Consider the following 20,868-nt stretch of genomic DNA (forward strand, 5'->3'; position numbering starts at 1 on the left):
TTGTTTCACTCCTTTTAACCTAACATTTCACATGATATATCCGCATATAAATTAAGTAGGGTAACAATATCCAGCCTTGTTTCACTCCTTTTAACCTAACATTTCACATGATATATCCAGCATATAAATTAAGTAGGGTAACAATATCCAGCCTTGTTTCACTCCTTTTAACCTAACATTTCACATGATATATCCGGCATATAAATTAAGTAGGGTAACAATATCCAGCCTTGTTTCACTCCTTTTAACCTAACATTTCACATGATATATCCGCATATAAATTAAGTAGGGTAACAATATCCAGCCTTGTTTCACTCCTTTTAACCTAACATTTCACATGATATATCCGGCATATAAATTAAGTAGGGTAACAATATCCAGCCTTGTTTCACTCCTTTTAACCTAACATTTCACATGATATATCCGGCATATAAATTAAGTAGGGTAACAATATCCAGCCTTGTTTCACTCCTTTTAACCTAACATTTCACATGACATATCCGGCATATAAATTAAGTAGGGTAACAATATCCAGCCTTGTTTCACTCCTTTTAACCTAACATTTCACATGATATATCCAGCATATAAATTAAGTAGGGTAACAATATCCAGCCTTGTTTCACTCCTTTTAACCTAACATTTCACATGATATATCCAGCATATAAATTAAGTAGGGTAACAATATCCAGCCTTGTTTCACTCCTTTTAACCTAACATTTCACATGATATATCCGCATATAAATTAAGTAGGGTAACAATATCCAGCCTTGTTTCACTCCTTTTAACCTAACATTTCACATGATATATCCGGCATATAAATTAAGTAGGGTAACAATATCCAGCCTTGTTTCACTCCTTTTAACCTAACATTTCACATGATATATCCGCATATAAATTAAGTAGGGTAACAATATCCAGCCTCGTTTCACCTTTTAACCTAACATTTCACATGATATATCCAGCATATAAATTAAGTAGGGTAACAATATCCAGCCTTGTTTCACTCCTTTTAACCTAACATTTCACATGATATATCCAGCATATAAATTAAGTAGGGTAACAATATCCAGCCTTGTTTCACTCCTTTTAACCTAACATTTCACATGATATATCCAGCATATAAATTAAGTAGGGTAACAATATCCAGCCTTGTTTCACTCCTTTTAACCTAACATTTCACATGATATATCCGCATATAAATTAAGTAGGGTAACAATATCCAGCCTTGTTTCACTCCTTTTAACCTAACATTTCACATGATATATCCGCATATAAATTAAGTAGGGTAACAATATCCAGCCTTGTTTCACTCCTTTTAACCTAACATTTCACATGATATATCCGGCATATAAATTAAGTAGGGTAACAATATCCAGCCTTGTTTCACTCCTTTTAACCTAACATTTCACATGATATATCCGGCATATAAATTAAGTAGGGTAACAATATCCAGCCTTGTTTCACTCCTTTTAACCTAACATTTCACATGATATATCCGGCATATAAATTAAGTAGGGTAACAATATCCAGCCTTGTTTCACTCCTTTTATCCTAACATTTCACATGATATATCCAGCATATAAATTAAGTAGGGTAACAATATCCGGCATATAAATTAAGTAGGGTAACAATATCCAGCATATAAATTAAGTAAGGTAACAATATCCAGCATATAAATTAAGTAGGGTAACAATATCCAGCCTTGTTTCACTCCTTTTAACCTAACATTTCACATGATATATCCGGCATATAAATTAAGTAGGGTAACAATATCCAGCATATAAATTAAGTAGGGTAACAATATCCAGCATATAAATTAAGTAGGGTAACAATATCCAGCATATAAATTAAGTAGGGTAACAATATCCAGCATATAAATTAAGTAGGGTAACAATATCCAGCATATAAATTAAGTAGGGTAACAATATCCAGCCTTGTTTCACTCCTTTTAACCTAACATTTCACATGATATATCCGGCATATAAATTAAGTAGGGTAACAATATCCAGCCTTGTTTCACTCCTTTTAACCTAACATTTCACATGATATATCCAGCATATAAATTAAGTAGGGTAACAATATCCAGCCTTGTTTCACTCCTTTTAACCTAACATTTCACATGATATATCCGGCATATAAATTAAGTAGGGTAACAATATCCAGCCTTGTTTCACTCCTTTTAACCTAACATTTCACATGATATATCCAGCATATAAATTAAGTAGGGTAACAATATCCAGCCTTGTTTCACCTTTTAACCTAACATTTCACATGACATATCCGCATATAAATTAAGTAGGGTAACAATATCCAGCCTTGTTTCACTCCTTTTAACCTAACATTTCACATGATATATCCAGCATATAAATTAAGTAGGGTAACAATATCCAGCCTTGTTTCACTCCTTTTAACCTAACATTTCACATGATATATCCGGCATATAAATTAAGTAAGGTAACAATATCCAGCCTTGTTTCACTTTTAACCTAACATTTCACATGATATATCCGCATATAAATTAAGTAGGGTAACAATATCCAGCCTTGTTTCACTCCTTTTAACCTAACATTTCACATGATATATCCAGCATATAAATTAAGTAGGGTAACAATATCCAGCCTTGTTTCACTCCTTTTAACCTAACATTTCACATGATATATCCGCATATAAATTAAGTAGGGTAACAATATCCAGCCTTGTTTCACTCCTTTTAACCTAACATTTCACATGATATATCCAGCATATAAATTAAGTAGGGTAACAATATCCAGCCTTGTTTCACTCCTTTTAACCTAACATTTCACATGACATATCCGGCATATAAATTAAGTAGGGTAACAATATCCAGCCTTGTTTCACTCCTTTTAACCTAACATTTCACATGATATATCCAGCATATAAATTAAGTAGGGTAACAATATCCAGCCTTGTTTCACTCCTTTTAACCTAACATTTCACATGATATATCCAGCATATAAATTAAGTAGGGTAACAATATCCAGCCTTGTTTCACTCCTTTTAACCTAACATTTCACATGATATATCCGGCATATAAATTAAGTAGGGTAACAATATCCAGCCTTGTTTCACTCCTTTTAACCTAACATTTCACATGATATATCCAGCATATAAATTAAGTAGGGTAACAATATCCAGCCTTGTTTCACTCCTTTTAACCTAACATTTCACATGATATATCCGGCATATAAATTAAGTAGGGTAACAATATCCAGCCTTGTTTCACTCCTTTCCCAGGTTTTAACCAGTTGTTCCAGATTCAGTTCCAACTCGTGTCTTCTGCTGGATACTGGGTAGGTTCCATTAGAAAAAAAAGGGGCAAGTGAAAAGAAGATATTATTCAAGTGCACCCATTACATTGTTTGGGGCAGTTAGGATGAGTGAATGATGAGGCATGGGTGGCAGAATGAAGAAGTTTCAAGTTAGTTTTATAGCTTGGCACTCAAATGCATGATTGTTGTTTAGAAACTTGGACCCACAAATCTCTGAATGAAGCATACTGTCAGCCATATAGATGAGCAAACAAAATCCAGCTGAAGTATATCTATTGCATTTGTAAGCTGTAAGTTGTATTCCACGAGCTAGGTAGGCTTTATATTGCAAAGCTACTTTATGTAATTACTGACGGAATGTACTTGATATACAACATGAAGAATGTGGTAAGGTCCTGGAATGTGTTGTCTGAGGTGGTGGTCCTGTATAAGTCATCAGAGGGTTTTAATGTTTGAAGTCGAAAGGAAGTGATGTAGTAGTTGGAGGGGGCAGCTCTGTGGGGCATTTCTTAAGTCCCTACCCCCTAGGAAAGGCAGTCAGGTGAAGGATTTTAATATACAAGATTGAGAAGAGGTTGTGTAGTAGTTGTCCAAGCATACCTCTCAACCTGTTAGACCAAGAAGTCTGGACAAAGCCATGAATAAACGGGGACAAAGGCTCAAAAATAAGGACAATTCTTAAATATTTATCTTACAAACTTAGAAAGTTGACAGAGTAACAGTTTTTCCATTAGCATGGATTTTTCTGAAGGGTATGAAGTCTGCAATTCAAATGCCTGTCATTATTTTCTGACTTCCATCCTTGATGATTTACCAGTGATTTGCCAGAAAGCCAAATTTTTATGAGGAACATACCAAAAATGTGAGGCGAAAATCCTGGACATTTGAGAGCTGTGTGTACCAGCACTGTCTCACTGCAGTCTGTGGCATGCAGCAAGAGGAAACATAAATTAGCTGAATTCAAGCTAATTTAAAAGTGGTGGTAGAAGGTTTGGAAGAGCATTGCTGCAGCTAAGTAAGATGCTAAATGTGTATAAATATGCCGATACATGTTTTATATTTCAGTGTTTGTACTGTCTGCGTAGTAATTGAATTCTCTTTTTGTGTGCCTGAAATGTTTTTTTTTTTTTTTTTTTCAAATTATCAAAACAGTAAATTCAGAAGTGCCTTTTCCTTCTAGGTTGGTGCCTTCATCCCGTTTCTACCCACTCAGACTACACTGCGTTCGAGCCCTAACACTGCTGTCAAGTAGCACAGATACCTTCATTCCTATCATGCCCTTTATACTTGAGGTAAGTTTTGTACCAAAGTATTTCAAAGAAATGTGTACTAGTTATTATGGTGGTAGATGTTTTGCTTTGACAAGTTCAGTGGTTAGATGCGGTTTCTTTTTTTTTTCTTTTCCAGAATCATCTGTGTATTACTTGGTATTTCCACAGTCCAAAGTAAATGTCAAATTTTCATAGAACTTACGTAATCAGACACTTAGACCCACATTAGGTAAACCTATTGCCCCCACCTTTTTTTTCAGCATCAGGTAATTTAATAGCAGGTTCTTTGACACTGATCTAACTTCATGTTTTTCCTTGTTTAACAGTTCCCAAATAAGCAGTAGATTTTGTCAAACCACCCCAATCTCACTTCTCTTATTCATTTTTCTTTGGTTATATTTATGTACCTAACTATTATTGCTACCAGTGCCTTACATAGCAAGAGTGTAAACTTTCTCATTAATTCCCTGTTTATATTATATAATTTACTTTATATAGTAAAGTGGAAACAGTCACCCTAATTGATTGTTTTCTGTCCTAGAACATCACATTTTGAGCAAGTGGAACTCGCTCCTTTTGCCCTCGCTCCTCTTGGGCTCACTGCGTTCCCCTACCCTGCCCTCCACTTTAAGTTTAAACCTTTATCACCGCCCTACTCAAGGCTCAACCAGTCCCAGTCTGTAACGCTTGTATACATTAAATATTCGCAGTCCTTCACATATTCATTCATTACTCCCTCCACTATCCAGCTGTCCCATCTGACCTTTACATCATAACATACTCCCTGCCCCTACAATGCATCACCTCTGTTTTTCCACCCTTTCTGTATCCCAAAACTTGTCAAAATATCGTCCTACAACTAACCACCATGACACCAATCTCCATGCTGACTCTTACTTTTCCTGCTACTCTCTCTCTCAACATCTTTACCGTCACACGTCCACACAACCCATCACAGTCATCCTAGTTGTACTGTCCAACACGCTGGAGCATACTCTACATTTAATTCGCCCAAGATAATTACCACCTTGTACTCTCCCAATAAAACAGACTTTTTCAAGCACAACCTGCACTTATATAACTCCATAATTCATAAGCTAAAATTAAAAAGAAATGCTTATCCTGCAACCAGCACACCTCTCCAAAACTAAAAAAAAGAAACAAAAGATAGACAGGTGCTGACTGAGGTTTCTTTTTGGGGATAAACTCTTGGCTAGGCTTGTAAGGGCCCCAGGGCCATTAACCTAGTAACCTCCTATGATCCTATGAAATTCCACCCTCAAACTGTAATAGTAAGAGTAGACAGAAAAAATAAAAGGGCTGCTGGAGTTGCAATACGATACAATAAATTATCTGCAGCTTACCCCTTCACCACTAAATCCCATCTGCACTCTTCTTTGATTTATCCAACGGCACTAGGTTTCCGTCATTCTTATTTGTGTTTACTTGTATTGGGTAACTAAGTAAAGTGGTAGAGCTACCAAAGTGTGGATGGAAGCCATGGAGAGGTGGATATTTTGTGTGAGGTAATGTAATAGTTGTGACTGGATGCATTTTTTGAGTATTTTGACAGGGTGAGAGGATGGCAATGGGCCTGTAGGTGTGAGAGTTCAGTTGAATGCCTTCCTTTGTTAGGAACATATTCTGTTCCCTTCCTTAAAAACATTCAAATGACCATGATATAGCAGTGGTGTCAAGTCCTAGGTTATGAAGTTTGTGTAGGAGAATGGAGTGACAAACTTCATAATGCAGGACTTTACACCACTGCTATACTATGGTTTCATAGGTACCTCCAAAATAGAGCTCAAGTTGTCAAATGGCAAAAAGATGTCTTATCTTCCCGTCCCAGTTGGTGCACCACAAGGATTAATCTTGGGACCCACTCACAAACGTCTTAATCAATGACCTACATAAAGCCTGTAAAACTGCGTACCCAGTACAGTAAGCAGATAATGCCACAGTTATCACAAAATGCATCAAACTACAAGAACTTACTCAGGAGTCCATGTTCATCGTGCATACAGCTGCAGTCATAACAGATGGGGTTCTCCTGCCGTCAGGCGGGTCCTCGGTCGGCCGAATTCCAAAGTTTAGGTCCGGCGTCGGTTGTCGTCGCCTCTTCCCTGACGTCAGTGCGGCAGGGGTATAAAGGAACCAGACGACGCCATTTTCTTCAGTCTTTCCTGCCGCGCGGTGCCCGAAGCAGAAGCAGTTCGCAAGTGCCGGTCGGCCAGCTCCTGAGGTTACGAAAATTTGGAAACTGAAGTCTTCTTAAAAGCCAAGTACCCCGTTGGGGAAACTTTTCTTGCCTCAGACCGATGTCAGACAAAGTTAATAATTGTATTTCTTGTGGGAAGCAAATGCCGCATAAGGATTTCCATTCCCTCTGTATTCCTTGTTTAGGCCCAGACCACGACGTCTCGGTCTGTCGTTTTTGTGCTACATTCAACAAACGCACTATTAAGCGTTGGGCGGAGTTCGCCCAGCATTTTTTTGGGAAAGCATTTAACTATACTATGTCGTCGGATACTCCGACTCCGGTTTTGTCTAAAAAACGCAAAGACAAGGACCGACACTCGAGGTCCGCGGCCTCTACTGACACCACGCCAAAGCAGACTACACGTGGTCCGGTTCTCAGCGAGGCGCCTACACAGCCCCTGATTACCGACGACACATCTTTGGCGGTGTCTCCTGTACCCGAGGTCGCAGGCTCCTCGGCCGACACCCCGACTACAGATACCGAAGCCACTCTTGGCGTTGAAATACAGAATGTGGACAGGTCCACCTCCACTCAAGGTGTCTTCAGACCTTCCTCTTCCTTCTCCATCAAGGCTTTCACCAAGTCTAAAGCAACCATGCACTCTAAGAGACCAGCTACACAGGGCCCATCTCCAGGCCCCATGCCTAAGAAACAGATGCTTAAAATGGCTGAGGGTTTAATTATTCTAATCAGAGGTTCTCAGCCCCCTCTGGACAAAAGGCCCAGAGTGGAGGAAGATTCCCCCTCCTCTGATCAGAGCTCCATTATTTCAGGACACTCTGATGATCAGGAACAGTCTTACTCCCTTTTTGAAGACTCTGATGCGGTGGAGTCTATTCCTTCTGTATCCCCCCCTGAGGATTACTCATATGGGGAAACTTTGCATACCTTAAGGGAACACTTCCACTGGGAAGGCCAGGATTATTCAGATTCCAAGAAAAGGCTCAGGGAGTTTCTTTTGTTACCCCAGCACAGGCCTCTGGCTATACCTCCTGTCTTGGACATCCTAGATGATGTTTACTCGGAGGCCTGCCTTAACCCGGACTCTCTACCTCCAGCTCCAGTTAAGCCTGACAGGTACTACAGGGTTCCTGACTCTCACCAATTTCTATACAAAAGCCATGCTGCTGACCTAGAAACCATCTCACAGGGGCCCAAGGGAGTTAAGGCCTCCATTGCCAAAAATCCATTGCCTTCCGAGAGAGATTCCAGATCCTTAGAAAGGTGGAGAAAAAAAGGTATATACCTCGGCTACCTTATCCATGAGGGCCTTAAACTGTCAGTTTCATATGCTAAAATACCAACAGTTTTTGTTATCACAATTGAAAAGTAAAATGTCACAACCTGAACAATCAGACTTGAAGGAGTTGCAGGATTGATGCATAGTGCAGAACAAGTGGGTAAACATACCTTACAATGTGGTTTTGATGCTCTAGAGGCCTCATGTAGAGCTGCTGTTACAGGCTCAGTCATACGTAGGCATGCCTGGCTCAAGAAACAAGCCTTGCCTGATCATGTCAAAGCTAAATTACTAGACGCCCCTCTTCAAAAGGATGTACTATTTGGGGCTAATGCTGAGGAAGTATTACGGAAAATGGAGGAAAAGGCTAAATCAATGCAAACTGTGAAAGAATTTCTGCAGGTTCAACTCCCACGTTTTAGTAGAAATTGGCCTTCCAAAAACTGATCCTTTCCTGCCACAGACAGACCCCAAAGAGGCAGATACAGGCCCGAGGGGCAGAGGACAATCACAAGGATCGTATAGAGGCAGACAATGGCAAGCTCCTACACAAAGAGGTGGTGAGGACAACTTGCAATCTTTCAGAAAGCAAACCCAATGACTTTCCCCTTTGCATGCCAACCAGGTCTCAAATGGCAGCCCCTTAGGGGAAAGCTGGCACTATTTTCAAAAATTGGCATGTTGTCACAAAGGACAAATGGATCCTGGACATTATAAACAGAGGCTACAAATTCCATTTTCATACCCTTCCAAAAATGAGAGGCATGCCAAACCTGCCACACAATCAAAGGGCAGAGGCACAAAGGCAAATTTCAGATCTCATAAACATGAAAGCTATTCAAGAGGTACCTACACATGAACAAGGTCAAGGTTTTTATTCCAGGCTATTTCTGGTGCCAAGGAAGGGAAAAGATTGGAGACCTATTCTGGATCTATCCATCCTAAACACATTTCTACTCGTACCAAAATTTAAGATGCTCACTCTACAGCAACTTCTTCCCATGCTGGGCAAGGAGTCTTGGCTGGTAACATTGGACCTCAAGGAGGCATACCTGCATGTCCCAATCAGACAAAATTGCAGAAGATACCTCAGATTTCTTACAGGTTCAACCCATTATCATTTCTCTGCATTTCCCTTTGGCTTATCTACTGCGCCCAGAGTATTCACGAAATGCCTTGCATCAGTAATTGCCTACTGCAGACTTCAAGGGATACAAATATACCCTTATTTGGACGACTGCCTGATCCAAGCGGACAGCAAGCACATTCTTCTGAAACATCTGGCTTATGTAATAATGTTATTAAACTCTCTGGGATACACAGTCAACAAAGAGAAATCAAGACTAATACCCTCTCAGAAGATAATTTTCCTGGGTGCTAATTTGGACACAAACACCCAGATGGCCTACCTCACGCCAGAGAAGCAGGGGCAACTAATTCAATACTTCAGAACACTGGCAAATTGCACCAGGCTGACTGCAAGGAAAATCCTGCAGGCTCTGGGATTCATGGCATCTTGCATCTTACTAATCCCATGTGCAAAGCTGCATATGAGAAAACTACAATGGTACCTGAAAAACATATGGTCTCAGCACAGCCACAGTTTGGAAACAATAATACCACTAATTCCATGTCTGCAAAAGGAATTTCTGTGGTGGGCTCAAGCATGTCAAACAAACACAGGTCTTCCATTCAGCAAGACTCAAGCAAATCAAGTCATCACAACAGACGCCTCGGACTACGCCTGGGGGGCGCACATGACAGACCAGTGCATTCAGGGCAAATGGTCCCAAAAAGAAAAGCACCTTCACATCAATCAAAAAGAAATGCTAGCAGTAATAAATGCTATTATAGCTTTCAAGGACCTTCTACACCCAGGTCAACTATTGATAAGAACGGACAACACCACAGTTATGTGGTACATAAACAAGCAGGGAGGAACACATTCTTATCCCCTATGCAGACTGGCCATGTCACTTTGGAACATGGCCATGGACTTACAGATGGAACTACAAGCACAGTACTTGCCAGGCAAGGAAAACACGCTGGCAGACAACCTAAGCAGGAATATGACAGATCCACACGAATGGAAATTGCATCCAAAAGTTTTTACAGAAATAATACAAAAATGGGGAAGGCCAGACATAGATCTCTTTGCCTCCCACAAGAATCATCAATTGTCAAAATTCTGCTCAAGGATCTTCCATTCGAAGGCCTGGAGAGTGGACGCTCTTTCCTTCAGTTGGACATCAATGACAGTTTATGCCTTCCCTCCTCTTCCTCTGCTGCCCAAAGTTGTATTAAAGACCAAAGCAGACAGACCAAAGATGATCCTCATTGCTCCGGACTGGCCAAGGCAACACTGGTACCCACTCCTGAGGAGCCTGACGCATTCCCCACCATGGACCCTGCCTCTAATGCCTCTTCTTCTGACTCAGCACAGTTTCAAAACTGTTCAAAGCCAGCTAAAAATACTCAATCTAGCCGCATGGAAGATTCCTTAGCATCACAACAGGCCCTACTCTCCAAGGAGGTGCAGGATGTCATTTTGGAGGCCAGAAGGCCATCAACTAGAAAAGCTTACTCCGCAAAATGGAAACGTTTTTGTGTCTGGAATGAGAAAAAGGGCCAGGATCCTGGAAAACTGAATTTACCTCAAATACTACAATATTTGGCTGAACTGCTAAGCAGTGGACTTTTTCTCCTCCATCAAAATACATGCATCAGCCATTTCTACAGAATACAACACTGATCCACCTTTATTCTTTCACCCTCTCCTAAGGCAGTTTCTCAGAGGGGCTAAGAATTTAAGGCCTCCAAGAAAACAACCAATACCTGCTTGGGATCTTAATTTCATGCTGGAAAAACTGACCTTGCCTCCCTTTGAGCCAGCTGCCTCATCAGATTTGCAATATTTGTCCTGGAAAACTGCTTTCCTTCTGGCTATCACCTCAACTCGTAGAGTTTCAGAACTACAGGCTCTCATGGCCGTCCAACCTTTTATCATCTTCCATCAGGACAGAGTTTCCTTACGAACCAACCCGTCCTTTATGCCTAAAGTGGTATCCAGGGTAGCTTTAAATCAGGCAATACATTTACCTACTTTTTATCCTAATCCTCAAAACAAAGGGGAGAGATTACTACATTCCTTGGACATCCACAGACAACTGCGTTATTATTTGGACAGAACAAAGCCTTTCAGAAAATCAGAACAGCTCTTTGTGGCCTATGCGGTAGGATCTCAAGGAAAGCCAATTTCCAAACAGACAATCTCAAAATGGATAGCCCACTGCATACGCTTTTGCTATTCCTTTCATGGCAAAACTGTTCCTACAGGCATTAGGACTCATTCCACCAGGGCCACAGCCACCTCTGCAGCATTCCTCAGAGGAGTTCCTACCAAGGATATTTTGGAAGCAGCCACTTGGAGTTCTGTGCATACCTTCTCCAAGCACTACAACCTACCATTATACTCAAAATCTAGAGCAGGCTTTGCCACTGCAGTCTTGCAGGGCATTTTGGCTCCTCCTAATTCCACCTAGTGCCTACCAGCCCTTTCTTAGCTTTGGTATTCTACCCATCTGTTATGACTGCAGCTGTATGCACGATGAACATAGTACAGTTTTGTACCTACCATAAATGTAGATGTTCGAGTGCTAATACAGCTGCAGTCCAGGTTTCCCTCCCTCCTTCCCCTCTTGGGACAGGCCTACAGGCTAACACATCCTCATACAACCTGATTGGGGTATTCATTTATGATGTATTTGCTTGCAACTACTGTATTTTGATTATATTGCACTGCATGATTACACAAATTTATGTATTGCCTTCTTTCTGGGGGCACCTGACATCTGGGGCAAGAAAAACTGAAGAAAATGGCGTCAGCTGGTTCCTTTATACCCCTGCCGCACTGACGTCAGGGAAGAGGCGACGACAACCGACGCCGGACCTAGACTTTGGAATTCGGCCGACCGAGGACCCGCCTGACGGCAGGAGAACCCCATCTGTTATGACTGCAGCTGTATTAGCACTCGAACATCTACATTTATGGTAGGTACAAAACTGTACTTTCTCCTCTATGGAAACCTGGCTGACATCCGCCCAAATATTCCTTAACTCACGTAAATCCAAACTAATCCTAGTTACTCCCGAACAGCTTACAAGCAACAAAACTTCCTTCTCTCTTACCTCATCCAACAAAGGAAAAATTTAACCTGTCACACACGCTAAACTTCTAGGCATCTTTGTAGATGAGAACCTAAAATTTGACGCACAGATACAAAATATAGTGAAAAAAATTACACCAAAAATACATTCTCTTTATAGAGCCAAATCCTATCAGACACTATAAGAAAGCACATTGCTACTTCTGTCCTCTTGCCTACTGTAACATATTCTGCTCCCTTCCTTAACATTCTAGTGGCCTTGCTAAACAAACTTGAACAATGTTACTACAAAGTAACCTAATTTGCTGCCATCCTTCCAAATAGAACCCATCACTTTGCTGACCTAAGAGAATTACAGTGGCTGGAATTCTGACATTAACTAACCTAACCACTGTATATTAATCAGATCAGACAACAGTAGTAGAAGTAGTGAACTTAAACTCGTCTTAAGTCAAAACAAAACAAAAAATAATAATAGAAAATATATAATTGTGCAGCGTTACTAAGTATTCAAAAGTAATCCAAGCAAGGCAGGCAGTCTGTTTCCAGTCGAAAATCCTTTATTAAGTACACAGACAAGCGATCCAAGTAAAACAAAAATAGAGTAATAATTTCCTCACAAGCTTTCTAAATGTATATATACTTTTTATCAGGCATGGGAGTGGCTTATTGTGCTGTAAAACAAAGTGTTATTGGTACACATGTTAAATTCACATCCTTTCCACCATCAGTATGACATTCGAGCTGGTCCTGCCCTTCTTAGTAGCTGTCATAATAATATATAACCCTTATGTACTTTAAATAAAATTTATAATGATGTGGTACCTCTTATTTAACCAGATTATTAAGTCTGATTTTATCCAAGACAATATACTACATGGCTGGAAATATATCAACCTTAGTTCATTTGGCAATCAAAAAAAAAAAATATATATATATATATATATATATATATATATATATATATATATATATATATATACATACATATACATTTTGCATGTAAAAATCACTTTCTATTTTCATAACCTATTGTTAACAAAGATCACTTTTGTCCTTCTAGACTTCTTCAGGTCTGTGTACAAGAACCATAAAAACAATCTATAAAAATATATATAATTGTATAATTAGTATTGTTATTACACATCATTTTGAATAAAGTGGAAAAAAATAACCAGAAAAAAATAAGAATAAGAAAAAAATGTATGTATGATGATGGAAACAAAATATTCACTTACATTTCAACTGATTTAAAATGGTATTTAAAACCAGTTTGTAGAATAAAATAAAATACAATTAGTCATGTAAACAATGTGGCAATTTTATAAGTTCCAGTGCACTTTTAATTGAACAGTAGTAGTTTAGTCCAGGCTTCCTAAAAGAGTTCAGCTTTAATTGCCACATGAGTTCATGTTTCTCCAGAATATTCGCGATGTCTCCTTCAAGATCACCCATGTCTATGCGATCCAGGATCTGGAACTTAAAACCTGTGTGTCTTTTATGAAGAGAAAGGAGTTTGGCAAGTGCATTATTTTTACATCCGGAACGGATTTCTGACAGATGACTTGAAATCCTACGCTTGAGTTTATTTACAGTCTTGCCCACATAGAATGCATCACATTCATTGACTGTGCCCTGTAAATTACTTTTGTAGTGTTACAGTCACCCCTACACTCAATAGGTTATGAAAATAGAAATAGATTTTTACATGCAAAATATATATTTATATATATATATATATATATATATAATTTTTTTTTTGATTGCCAAATGAACTAAGGTTGATACATTTCCAACCTTGTAGTGTATTGTATTAGATAAAAATCACAGACTGAATAATCTACTTAATAATCTGGTTAAATAAGAGGTACCACATCATTATAAATTTTATTTAAAGTACATAAGGGTTATATGTTATAATGACAGCTACTAAGTAGGGCAGGACCAGCTCGAATGTCACACTGATGGGGGAAGGGATGTGAATTTAACATGTGTACCAATAACACTTTGTTTTACAGCACAATAAACCACTCCCATGCCTGATAAAAAATATATATATTTAGAAAGCTTGTGAGGAAATTATTACTCTATTTTTGTTTTACTTGGATCGCTTGTCTGTGTACTTAATAAAGGATTTTCGACTGGAAACAGATTGCCTGCCTTGCTTGGATTACTTTTGAATACTTAGTAATGCTGTACAATTATATATTTTCTATTATTATTTTTTGTTTTGTTTTGACTTGAGTTTAAGTTCGCTACTTCTACTACTGTTGTCTGATCTGTTTAATATACAGTGATTAACTAGAAATTTATGGACTGAAAATCTTCCACACAGAGAAATTTCTTGCACTGTTTTGTTTTTGGACCCAATACACTTTAGTGGGTTGTTTTGAGACTTCGGGGATACCACGGAAATTACTTGTTTTTTTGTACATTAACTAACTTACCCACAACTTCCACACATCCGTAACGTGTATAAACTAAACAACTGTACATCCATTCCCAACCTCATACAAATATATAACCCTTCTATGCCACTACATTCATTGGGCAAATCCCTATTACATGTATTCAAACCCAACAATTTTGCTGGCAAGTTACAACTTTGCCACCACCTCACTAAATCCTGGAATCCATCTCACTGGCACTACAGTAGAACACTTCCTAAAATCAGTTAAAACTCCACTAAAGTCTTACCTACTCAGTTACCAGCTCTGTGCGTGCGATGTACTAATGGTCACCACTCTGTTATGTAACTGGCTATAATATGGCTACTTCTTCACAATCTCCAACTATCTGACCAACATCTACACTTCTCCACTACTGTCTCCCTTTTACCTGGACTTCCTCAAAACTCTCTCATAATTTGTAACCATCTTCATCCTGTAATTACTTCACTGTCTCTTACTTAATATCTATTTTCAGTTGATTCCATTTGAAAGTAACTAGACTCTTGTAAGCGTGATATTAGGTGATATTTTACTGTATTTTTTATTTAACTGTCATATCATTACAATTATATGCATGTTCATTTACTATTCTGTATGTGTATTTTGTTATTTAATGCATGTGCATTTATTATTTTTTATTACATGTCATATTACTGTTCTGTGTATGTAAATCTATTGTGTAAATCTTGTTTAACTGCCCTTTTCTCAGTCTGTAAAATGGAGCATTTCTCCCTGGGCCTCCCTGAAAATGGGACTTGTGCCCAGTTGGACTTTCCCAGTAAGCCAAGCAATAAATAAATAAAATATATGGCTGCATACATTTTTTCCTGTGTTTGCATCATAAAACATGAATGTAAGTGAGTGATGGTGTGACTCTTTCTACACAGTTTCTACATCCGAACACCAGGAGCCAAGGTTTGTCCTTTAGCTGTGGTGTGAAGTTCATAGGATCTTAGATGTGTACTAGGCTAATGGCCCTGGAGCCTTTACAAGCCTAGCCATAGATGTGCATTGAGATTGTATTGTCCAACTTTAGTTCCTAGTGCCTCTATCAAGTACAGCCACTGGAGTGATCCCCAATAGTTTCTATTTCCCATCCACTTGTCAAGATTTCTCTTGAAGAGGCCCAGTGAGGTGCCCTGCTTGACATGTATGGGAAGTCTTTTCCATAGCATGGGCAGTTTCTGGGTTATAAACCTGTCCCCTCTAGCATGTTCATAGGTTCATACTAGGCTATCTGCCCTAGGGCATTTATAAGCCTAGCCAGAATGTGTTTGGCTTTCGCCACCCATTTTAAATTTATTTTGCTATGCCCTTTTTTGAGTTTAGTATACTGTGCCTCTGTCTAACAGTGACACAGAAGTGATACCCGGGGTAATCCTACGATCTCCCATCCACTCATCAAGATTCCTCTTGAAGAGAGTCAATGAGGGACTCTGCCTAACCTGGACTGGGATTTTATTCCAGAGTGAAGGGAGCCTCTGGGTTATGAATCTGTCCCTCCAGCATGTCCTATTTCTTTCAGTGCTGAGGTTAGCGTGTAGTTCGATGGGATTTGGATTTTCTGAGGTGCAGCATGTCCATTAATTCCAGGTTGGACATGGATATATACGTCAGGCACAGATCGTATATACGTCAGGCACAGATCGCCTCTGAACAGGCAGTATGCCACTGAGTAGAGCTGGAGTTTCTTTAACCGGGCAGCATATGGCATCTGTTTGAGCCCTTTGATCCTCTTGGTGAGGTACTTTTGGGGTCTTTCCAGTTGCTGCTGGTGTCTGGTAAGGTACATCCCAAAAGGGGCATTGTACTCAATTATGGGCCTGATGAGGAATGAGTAAAGAGGCACGATGACCTCCCCTGATCTAGATGTGAATCCCTTCATGATTAGATGGGCTATATAAAATGTTTTTCTAACCACTTTGGCCACGTGGTTGTCAAATGAGAGATTGCTATCAACTTGGGTCCCCAGGTCCCTAATTACTTCTTCTGTACTTAATGGATTACCACCTATGTGGTAATTTGTGGGCACTTTGTTTTTGCCAAAGGGGATGACTATACACTTTTTGGCATTTAGCTTGAGGCCATGGCTCTGGCACCAGTTGTCTGTTTCTATGAGGCCCTTTTGGAGGATGCTTGTGTCGGCTGGAGAGTCGATTATGGCACCCAGTTTGCAGTCATCTGCGAACTTTGTCAGCCACAGTCCTTCCGTGTTGGCCTGTACCTCCGAGAAATATATACCGAACAAGAGAGGTCCCAGGACTGAGCCTTGAACTGGTTTGGAGTCTGACATGGCTCCCGCAATTCTAACCATGTGGGTTCTGTCCTTGAGCCAATTTGCAATCCATCTAGTGACATAGGGGTTTATATTTAAGCTGGTGAGCTTATCTATAATGCCCGAGTGGGGTATTGTATCGAAGGATTTTGCGAGGTCAAGGTAGGCTGTGTGGACCACCTTCCCCTCGTCAATGGCCTTGGTGACTGTCTCAAAGAAATCAACCAGGTTTAAGAGGCAGGATCTGCCCTTAACAAAGCCGAACTGGGTAGGATCCAGTGTTTGTAGGTCCCCAATATCTTTATTTATGAGGTCCATGATGATCCTTTCAATAGCTTTGCAGACCAAGCTAGTCAGGCTTATGGGGCGATAGTTTCCAGGATCCGTTGAGGCACCACCTTTATGGAGAGGGACCACTGTTGCTGTACGCCACTCTTTGGGCACATATCCTGTAGTAAGGCTGAGATTGAACAGTAGTTTTATGTTTGGGTTTAGCTCTTCTTGGAGTTCATATAGGACGCAGCCCGGGACACCGTCTGGTCCCATTGATGCTGTGTTTTTTGCTTTGGAGAGGGCAGCTCTTACCTGAGCATCTGAGATGTCAGGGGGGGCAGTACTCTGCTGGGATAGATATTTGCCCTTTGGTGGGGAGGGGGGGGGAGAAGTTTTCGCTGAACCTGTCAGCTAGGATGTTGGCAATGTTTGTGGGTTCGGTGTATTTTTTGTCATTTTGGACTAATTCTGCGCATATCTGGGAATTACCACCCAGGTTCCTAACATAACTAAAGAAAGCCTTGTGATTATCCTTAGTGTCCTGTGCAATTTTTCTCTTGAAGCTGGCCTTAGACAATTTTGTGTGTGCCCGTAGTTTTTTGCTAATACTGATCAGTGATGCCTTCCCTTTTTCGGATTTTGCTCTATCATTTAGTAGCTTCCTCCTTCTATTGTATAGTTTGTTTATGGCTGGGGTCCACCAGACAGAACGTCTGCCTTTGGAGGATTGGGTCTTGGTTTTATTTGGGATCGCATGATCCATGCATTCCTGAAGGTGTTCATAGAATGCGTTTATAAAGGATTCTGCGGTCTGGGCCGTATTTTCCTTAGGCCCGGGGGCTTTGAAGGATTCCACCTCAGTTATGAGGAGTGTGATTGTTCTGTTGATTGTGGTAATGAGACTGAAATCTCTGGAGCGTGTGGTGCAGAGGGATTGGGATTTCTTTAGATGTAGCATCTCTAACAGAACTGGGTCAGACATGGCTTTGTAAGTCAAGCAGAGGTCGCCTCTAAGGCGATATGAGACAGAGAATAGCTGGAGTTTTTTAATTCTGTTCATGTAGGACATGTGTTTTAAGGCCTAGGATCCTCTTTGTGAGGTACTTTTGTGGCATTTCCAGCTGTTGCATGTGTCTGGTGAGGTACATGCCAAATGAGGCATTATATTCTGACTGGCCTAATGAGGAAAGAGTAGAGAGAGATGATGACCTCTTTCTTGCTGGATGCAAAACCCTTGGTAATGAGATGTGCCACATAGAAGGACTTTGACCACAGTTGCAATGTGGTGGTCGAGGGAGAGGTTGCTGTCAGCCTATGTCCCCAGATCTCTTATAACGCCTTCAGTGTTGAGTGGGCTCCCATCAGTGTGGTAATTAGTGGGAACTGAGTTTTTCCCAAAGGGGTGACTACTCATTTTTTGGCATTAAGCTTAAGGCCATGGTTTCGACACCAGTCATTGGTCTCAGTGAGGCCTTTCTGTGGGATGTCTACATCACCTGGGGAGTTAATAATGGCTCCCAGATTGCAGTCATCTGCAAACTTGGTCGGCCAGAGTCCCTCCGTTTTGGCTTGGAACTCTGAGATCTAGATGCCAAACAGGAGAGGACCCAGGACCAATCCCTGTGGGACTCAACTCATGACTGGTCGGCAGTCTGACATGGAGTCCGCTACTTTCACAGTATGTGTTCTATCTGTGAGCTAATTTGCAACCCACCTAGTGATATAGTGGTTGATGGGTAGTTTGCTGAGTTTATCACATTGTTGATATGCACATTCTTCTCATACTCACAACAAGTTTTCTCTGCTTTTGTCCCACCTTGAAAAAAAGCTGTAAAGAAAAGGGGTCAGAAATTATCCAGTGCAGTTAGTTACCTGGTTAAATAGCTTTATGTGGTGAGGATTTGGAAGACAGAAGGGGAGTACATTGATGCAGAAGTCTTTCTCAGATAATAATGTTAGAAGTAAATGAAGTGTGTATGTTATGCTTTGCTCTGTGAATGTGTTGGTTTGGCTTAGTTTCTTTAATTGAGACGGTCATATATGATGGGATACATTGAAAATTTAATTGAGACTGTTAATGTATGATGGGATATGTTGAAAATTTAATTGAGACTGTTAATGTATGATGGGATATGTTGAAAATCACATGTCAGTGGGAGAGAATGAACATGGAATAATATGCCTCTGAGAAGGGAGGTCATTTTAAACAGAAACTTTAAACCAGTAACTGACCCCCCTCCCCTTTTCAGGCTTCACCACCCAAGTGTGTAAAATCTGTAGATTTCCCAGTAAAGCTTCATATAATCCTTGCATCTGCTCATTTGCACTTTGCTTGGCTGTCTGCCAAAGAGGCTCAGTTAGATAAGCTGTCATTAGTCACTCATATGCAGGCATTATTAGTAGCTGTTTGTGCATTTTTATCAGCCTCCTAGAATTTATTGTATTTGATCTGTATTACCAGAGTGCTGGCCAGAAATAGGGAGGCTCATTTTTAGTATAGAGTTAAGAAAAAGCCCAGTACTAAAGCAACTTCATAACAGACAACAGTGTGGTTGAGAAGACATTTTCCGTAGCTTTTATAAAGATTTAAAAAAAAAAAAATTGTCAGGTTTGTGTTGCTAATGACGGCCCTGTGGTTCTCAGGTGTCGTGAGAGCAGTAGTGTAGAGACGGCATTAGCTGAGACCACCGGAAAGCAGCAAGAGTGGGGTACCAAATGTTTTTAGCATCAGTGGTCAGTTCTGAGTTCAAAACATGCTTCTTCCTCATCTGATACTGATGAAGAATGGGTCTTTGTGGTTTCAAGTTGCTGTAAACGTCCTTTCAAAGCCACATCCTCTTAGCCTGTGGAAGCCAGTGGTGTGTTTGAATCCCCCACATTGTGCAGCTCGCTTGTCACTATCTTGTTTTTGTTTCCTTCCTTTTTTTGAAACCATGCCATTTGGTTTACTGTATTGACTGAACTCTCTCTGCACCATACTTGGAAATAAGCAACATGCTTCCTTTTGCTTCATATGTGCTGGTGCAGTACATTGGGCTTGATCTGGGCATTACCACTTTTTGTACTAAATTTCCTTTGCACTCCTAAAAACTATATCCTGTCTTGATTTTCTCAGGGATGCAGACAAATGCATGCTCACTTTTAACAAGCTGCCCTTCTCTGCACCCCATTCACACATTTTAGCTTTTACTTTTCTTGCAAACGGAGCTCATCATATTGCTTGGCTGAGTGGCTGCATTACAGATCATTTGTTTATTTATTTTGAAACCTGGGAAATTACTTTTTTGATGTCACAGTGAAGCAACATGTAATTGAAAGCTAATTTTATTGATCACATTGTGGTAAATATCTGAAAGTAATGAATTTAAACCTGTGTATGTTTACTTAGTGAAGGCAATATTCTTGATAATTGTATGGTGCATTAAGTATCCCCTGCCAAGGGCAGCCCGACATCTGGCCATTATACCAAAGGCTTTAGGTTGCTTTAAGGTACGTTGTACAACACACCCATATGATCCTTATGTAGCATAGGGCATACAGGTAACATCCGGATGTCCCATCCTCAGAACTTCTTTGATGCCAGTCCGAATGCTGTCATTCGAATGCTGTCATTTGATTGTCTGTCTGAATGCCCATTCCACTG

The 20,868-nt window shown here is 40.2% G+C and overlaps 1 protein-coding gene across 1 annotated transcript in view; it reads left to right on the top strand.

Moving 5' to 3' along the window:
* NOC2L (NOC2 like nucleolar associated transcriptional repressor) overlaps positions 1 to 20,868 on the top strand; it is a 1,272,638-nt gene that overhangs the window by 716,028 nt on the left and 535,742 nt on the right. Inside the window, exon 12 of the mRNA XM_044063595.1 lies at positions 4,471 to 4,582. Coding sequence (XP_043919530.1) covers positions 4,471 to 4,582 — 112 coding nt within the window. The remainder of the gene's footprint in view (positions 1 to 4,470; positions 4,583 to 20,868) is intronic.

This window comes from Protopterus annectens, chromosome 2.part1 (assembly GCF_019279795.1).
Source record: "Protopterus annectens isolate FY-2018-M chromosome 2.part1, PAN1.0, whole genome shotgun sequence".
NCBI classification, from domain to species: domain Eukaryota; kingdom Metazoa; phylum Chordata; order Ceratodontiformes; family Protopteridae; genus Protopterus; species Protopterus annectens.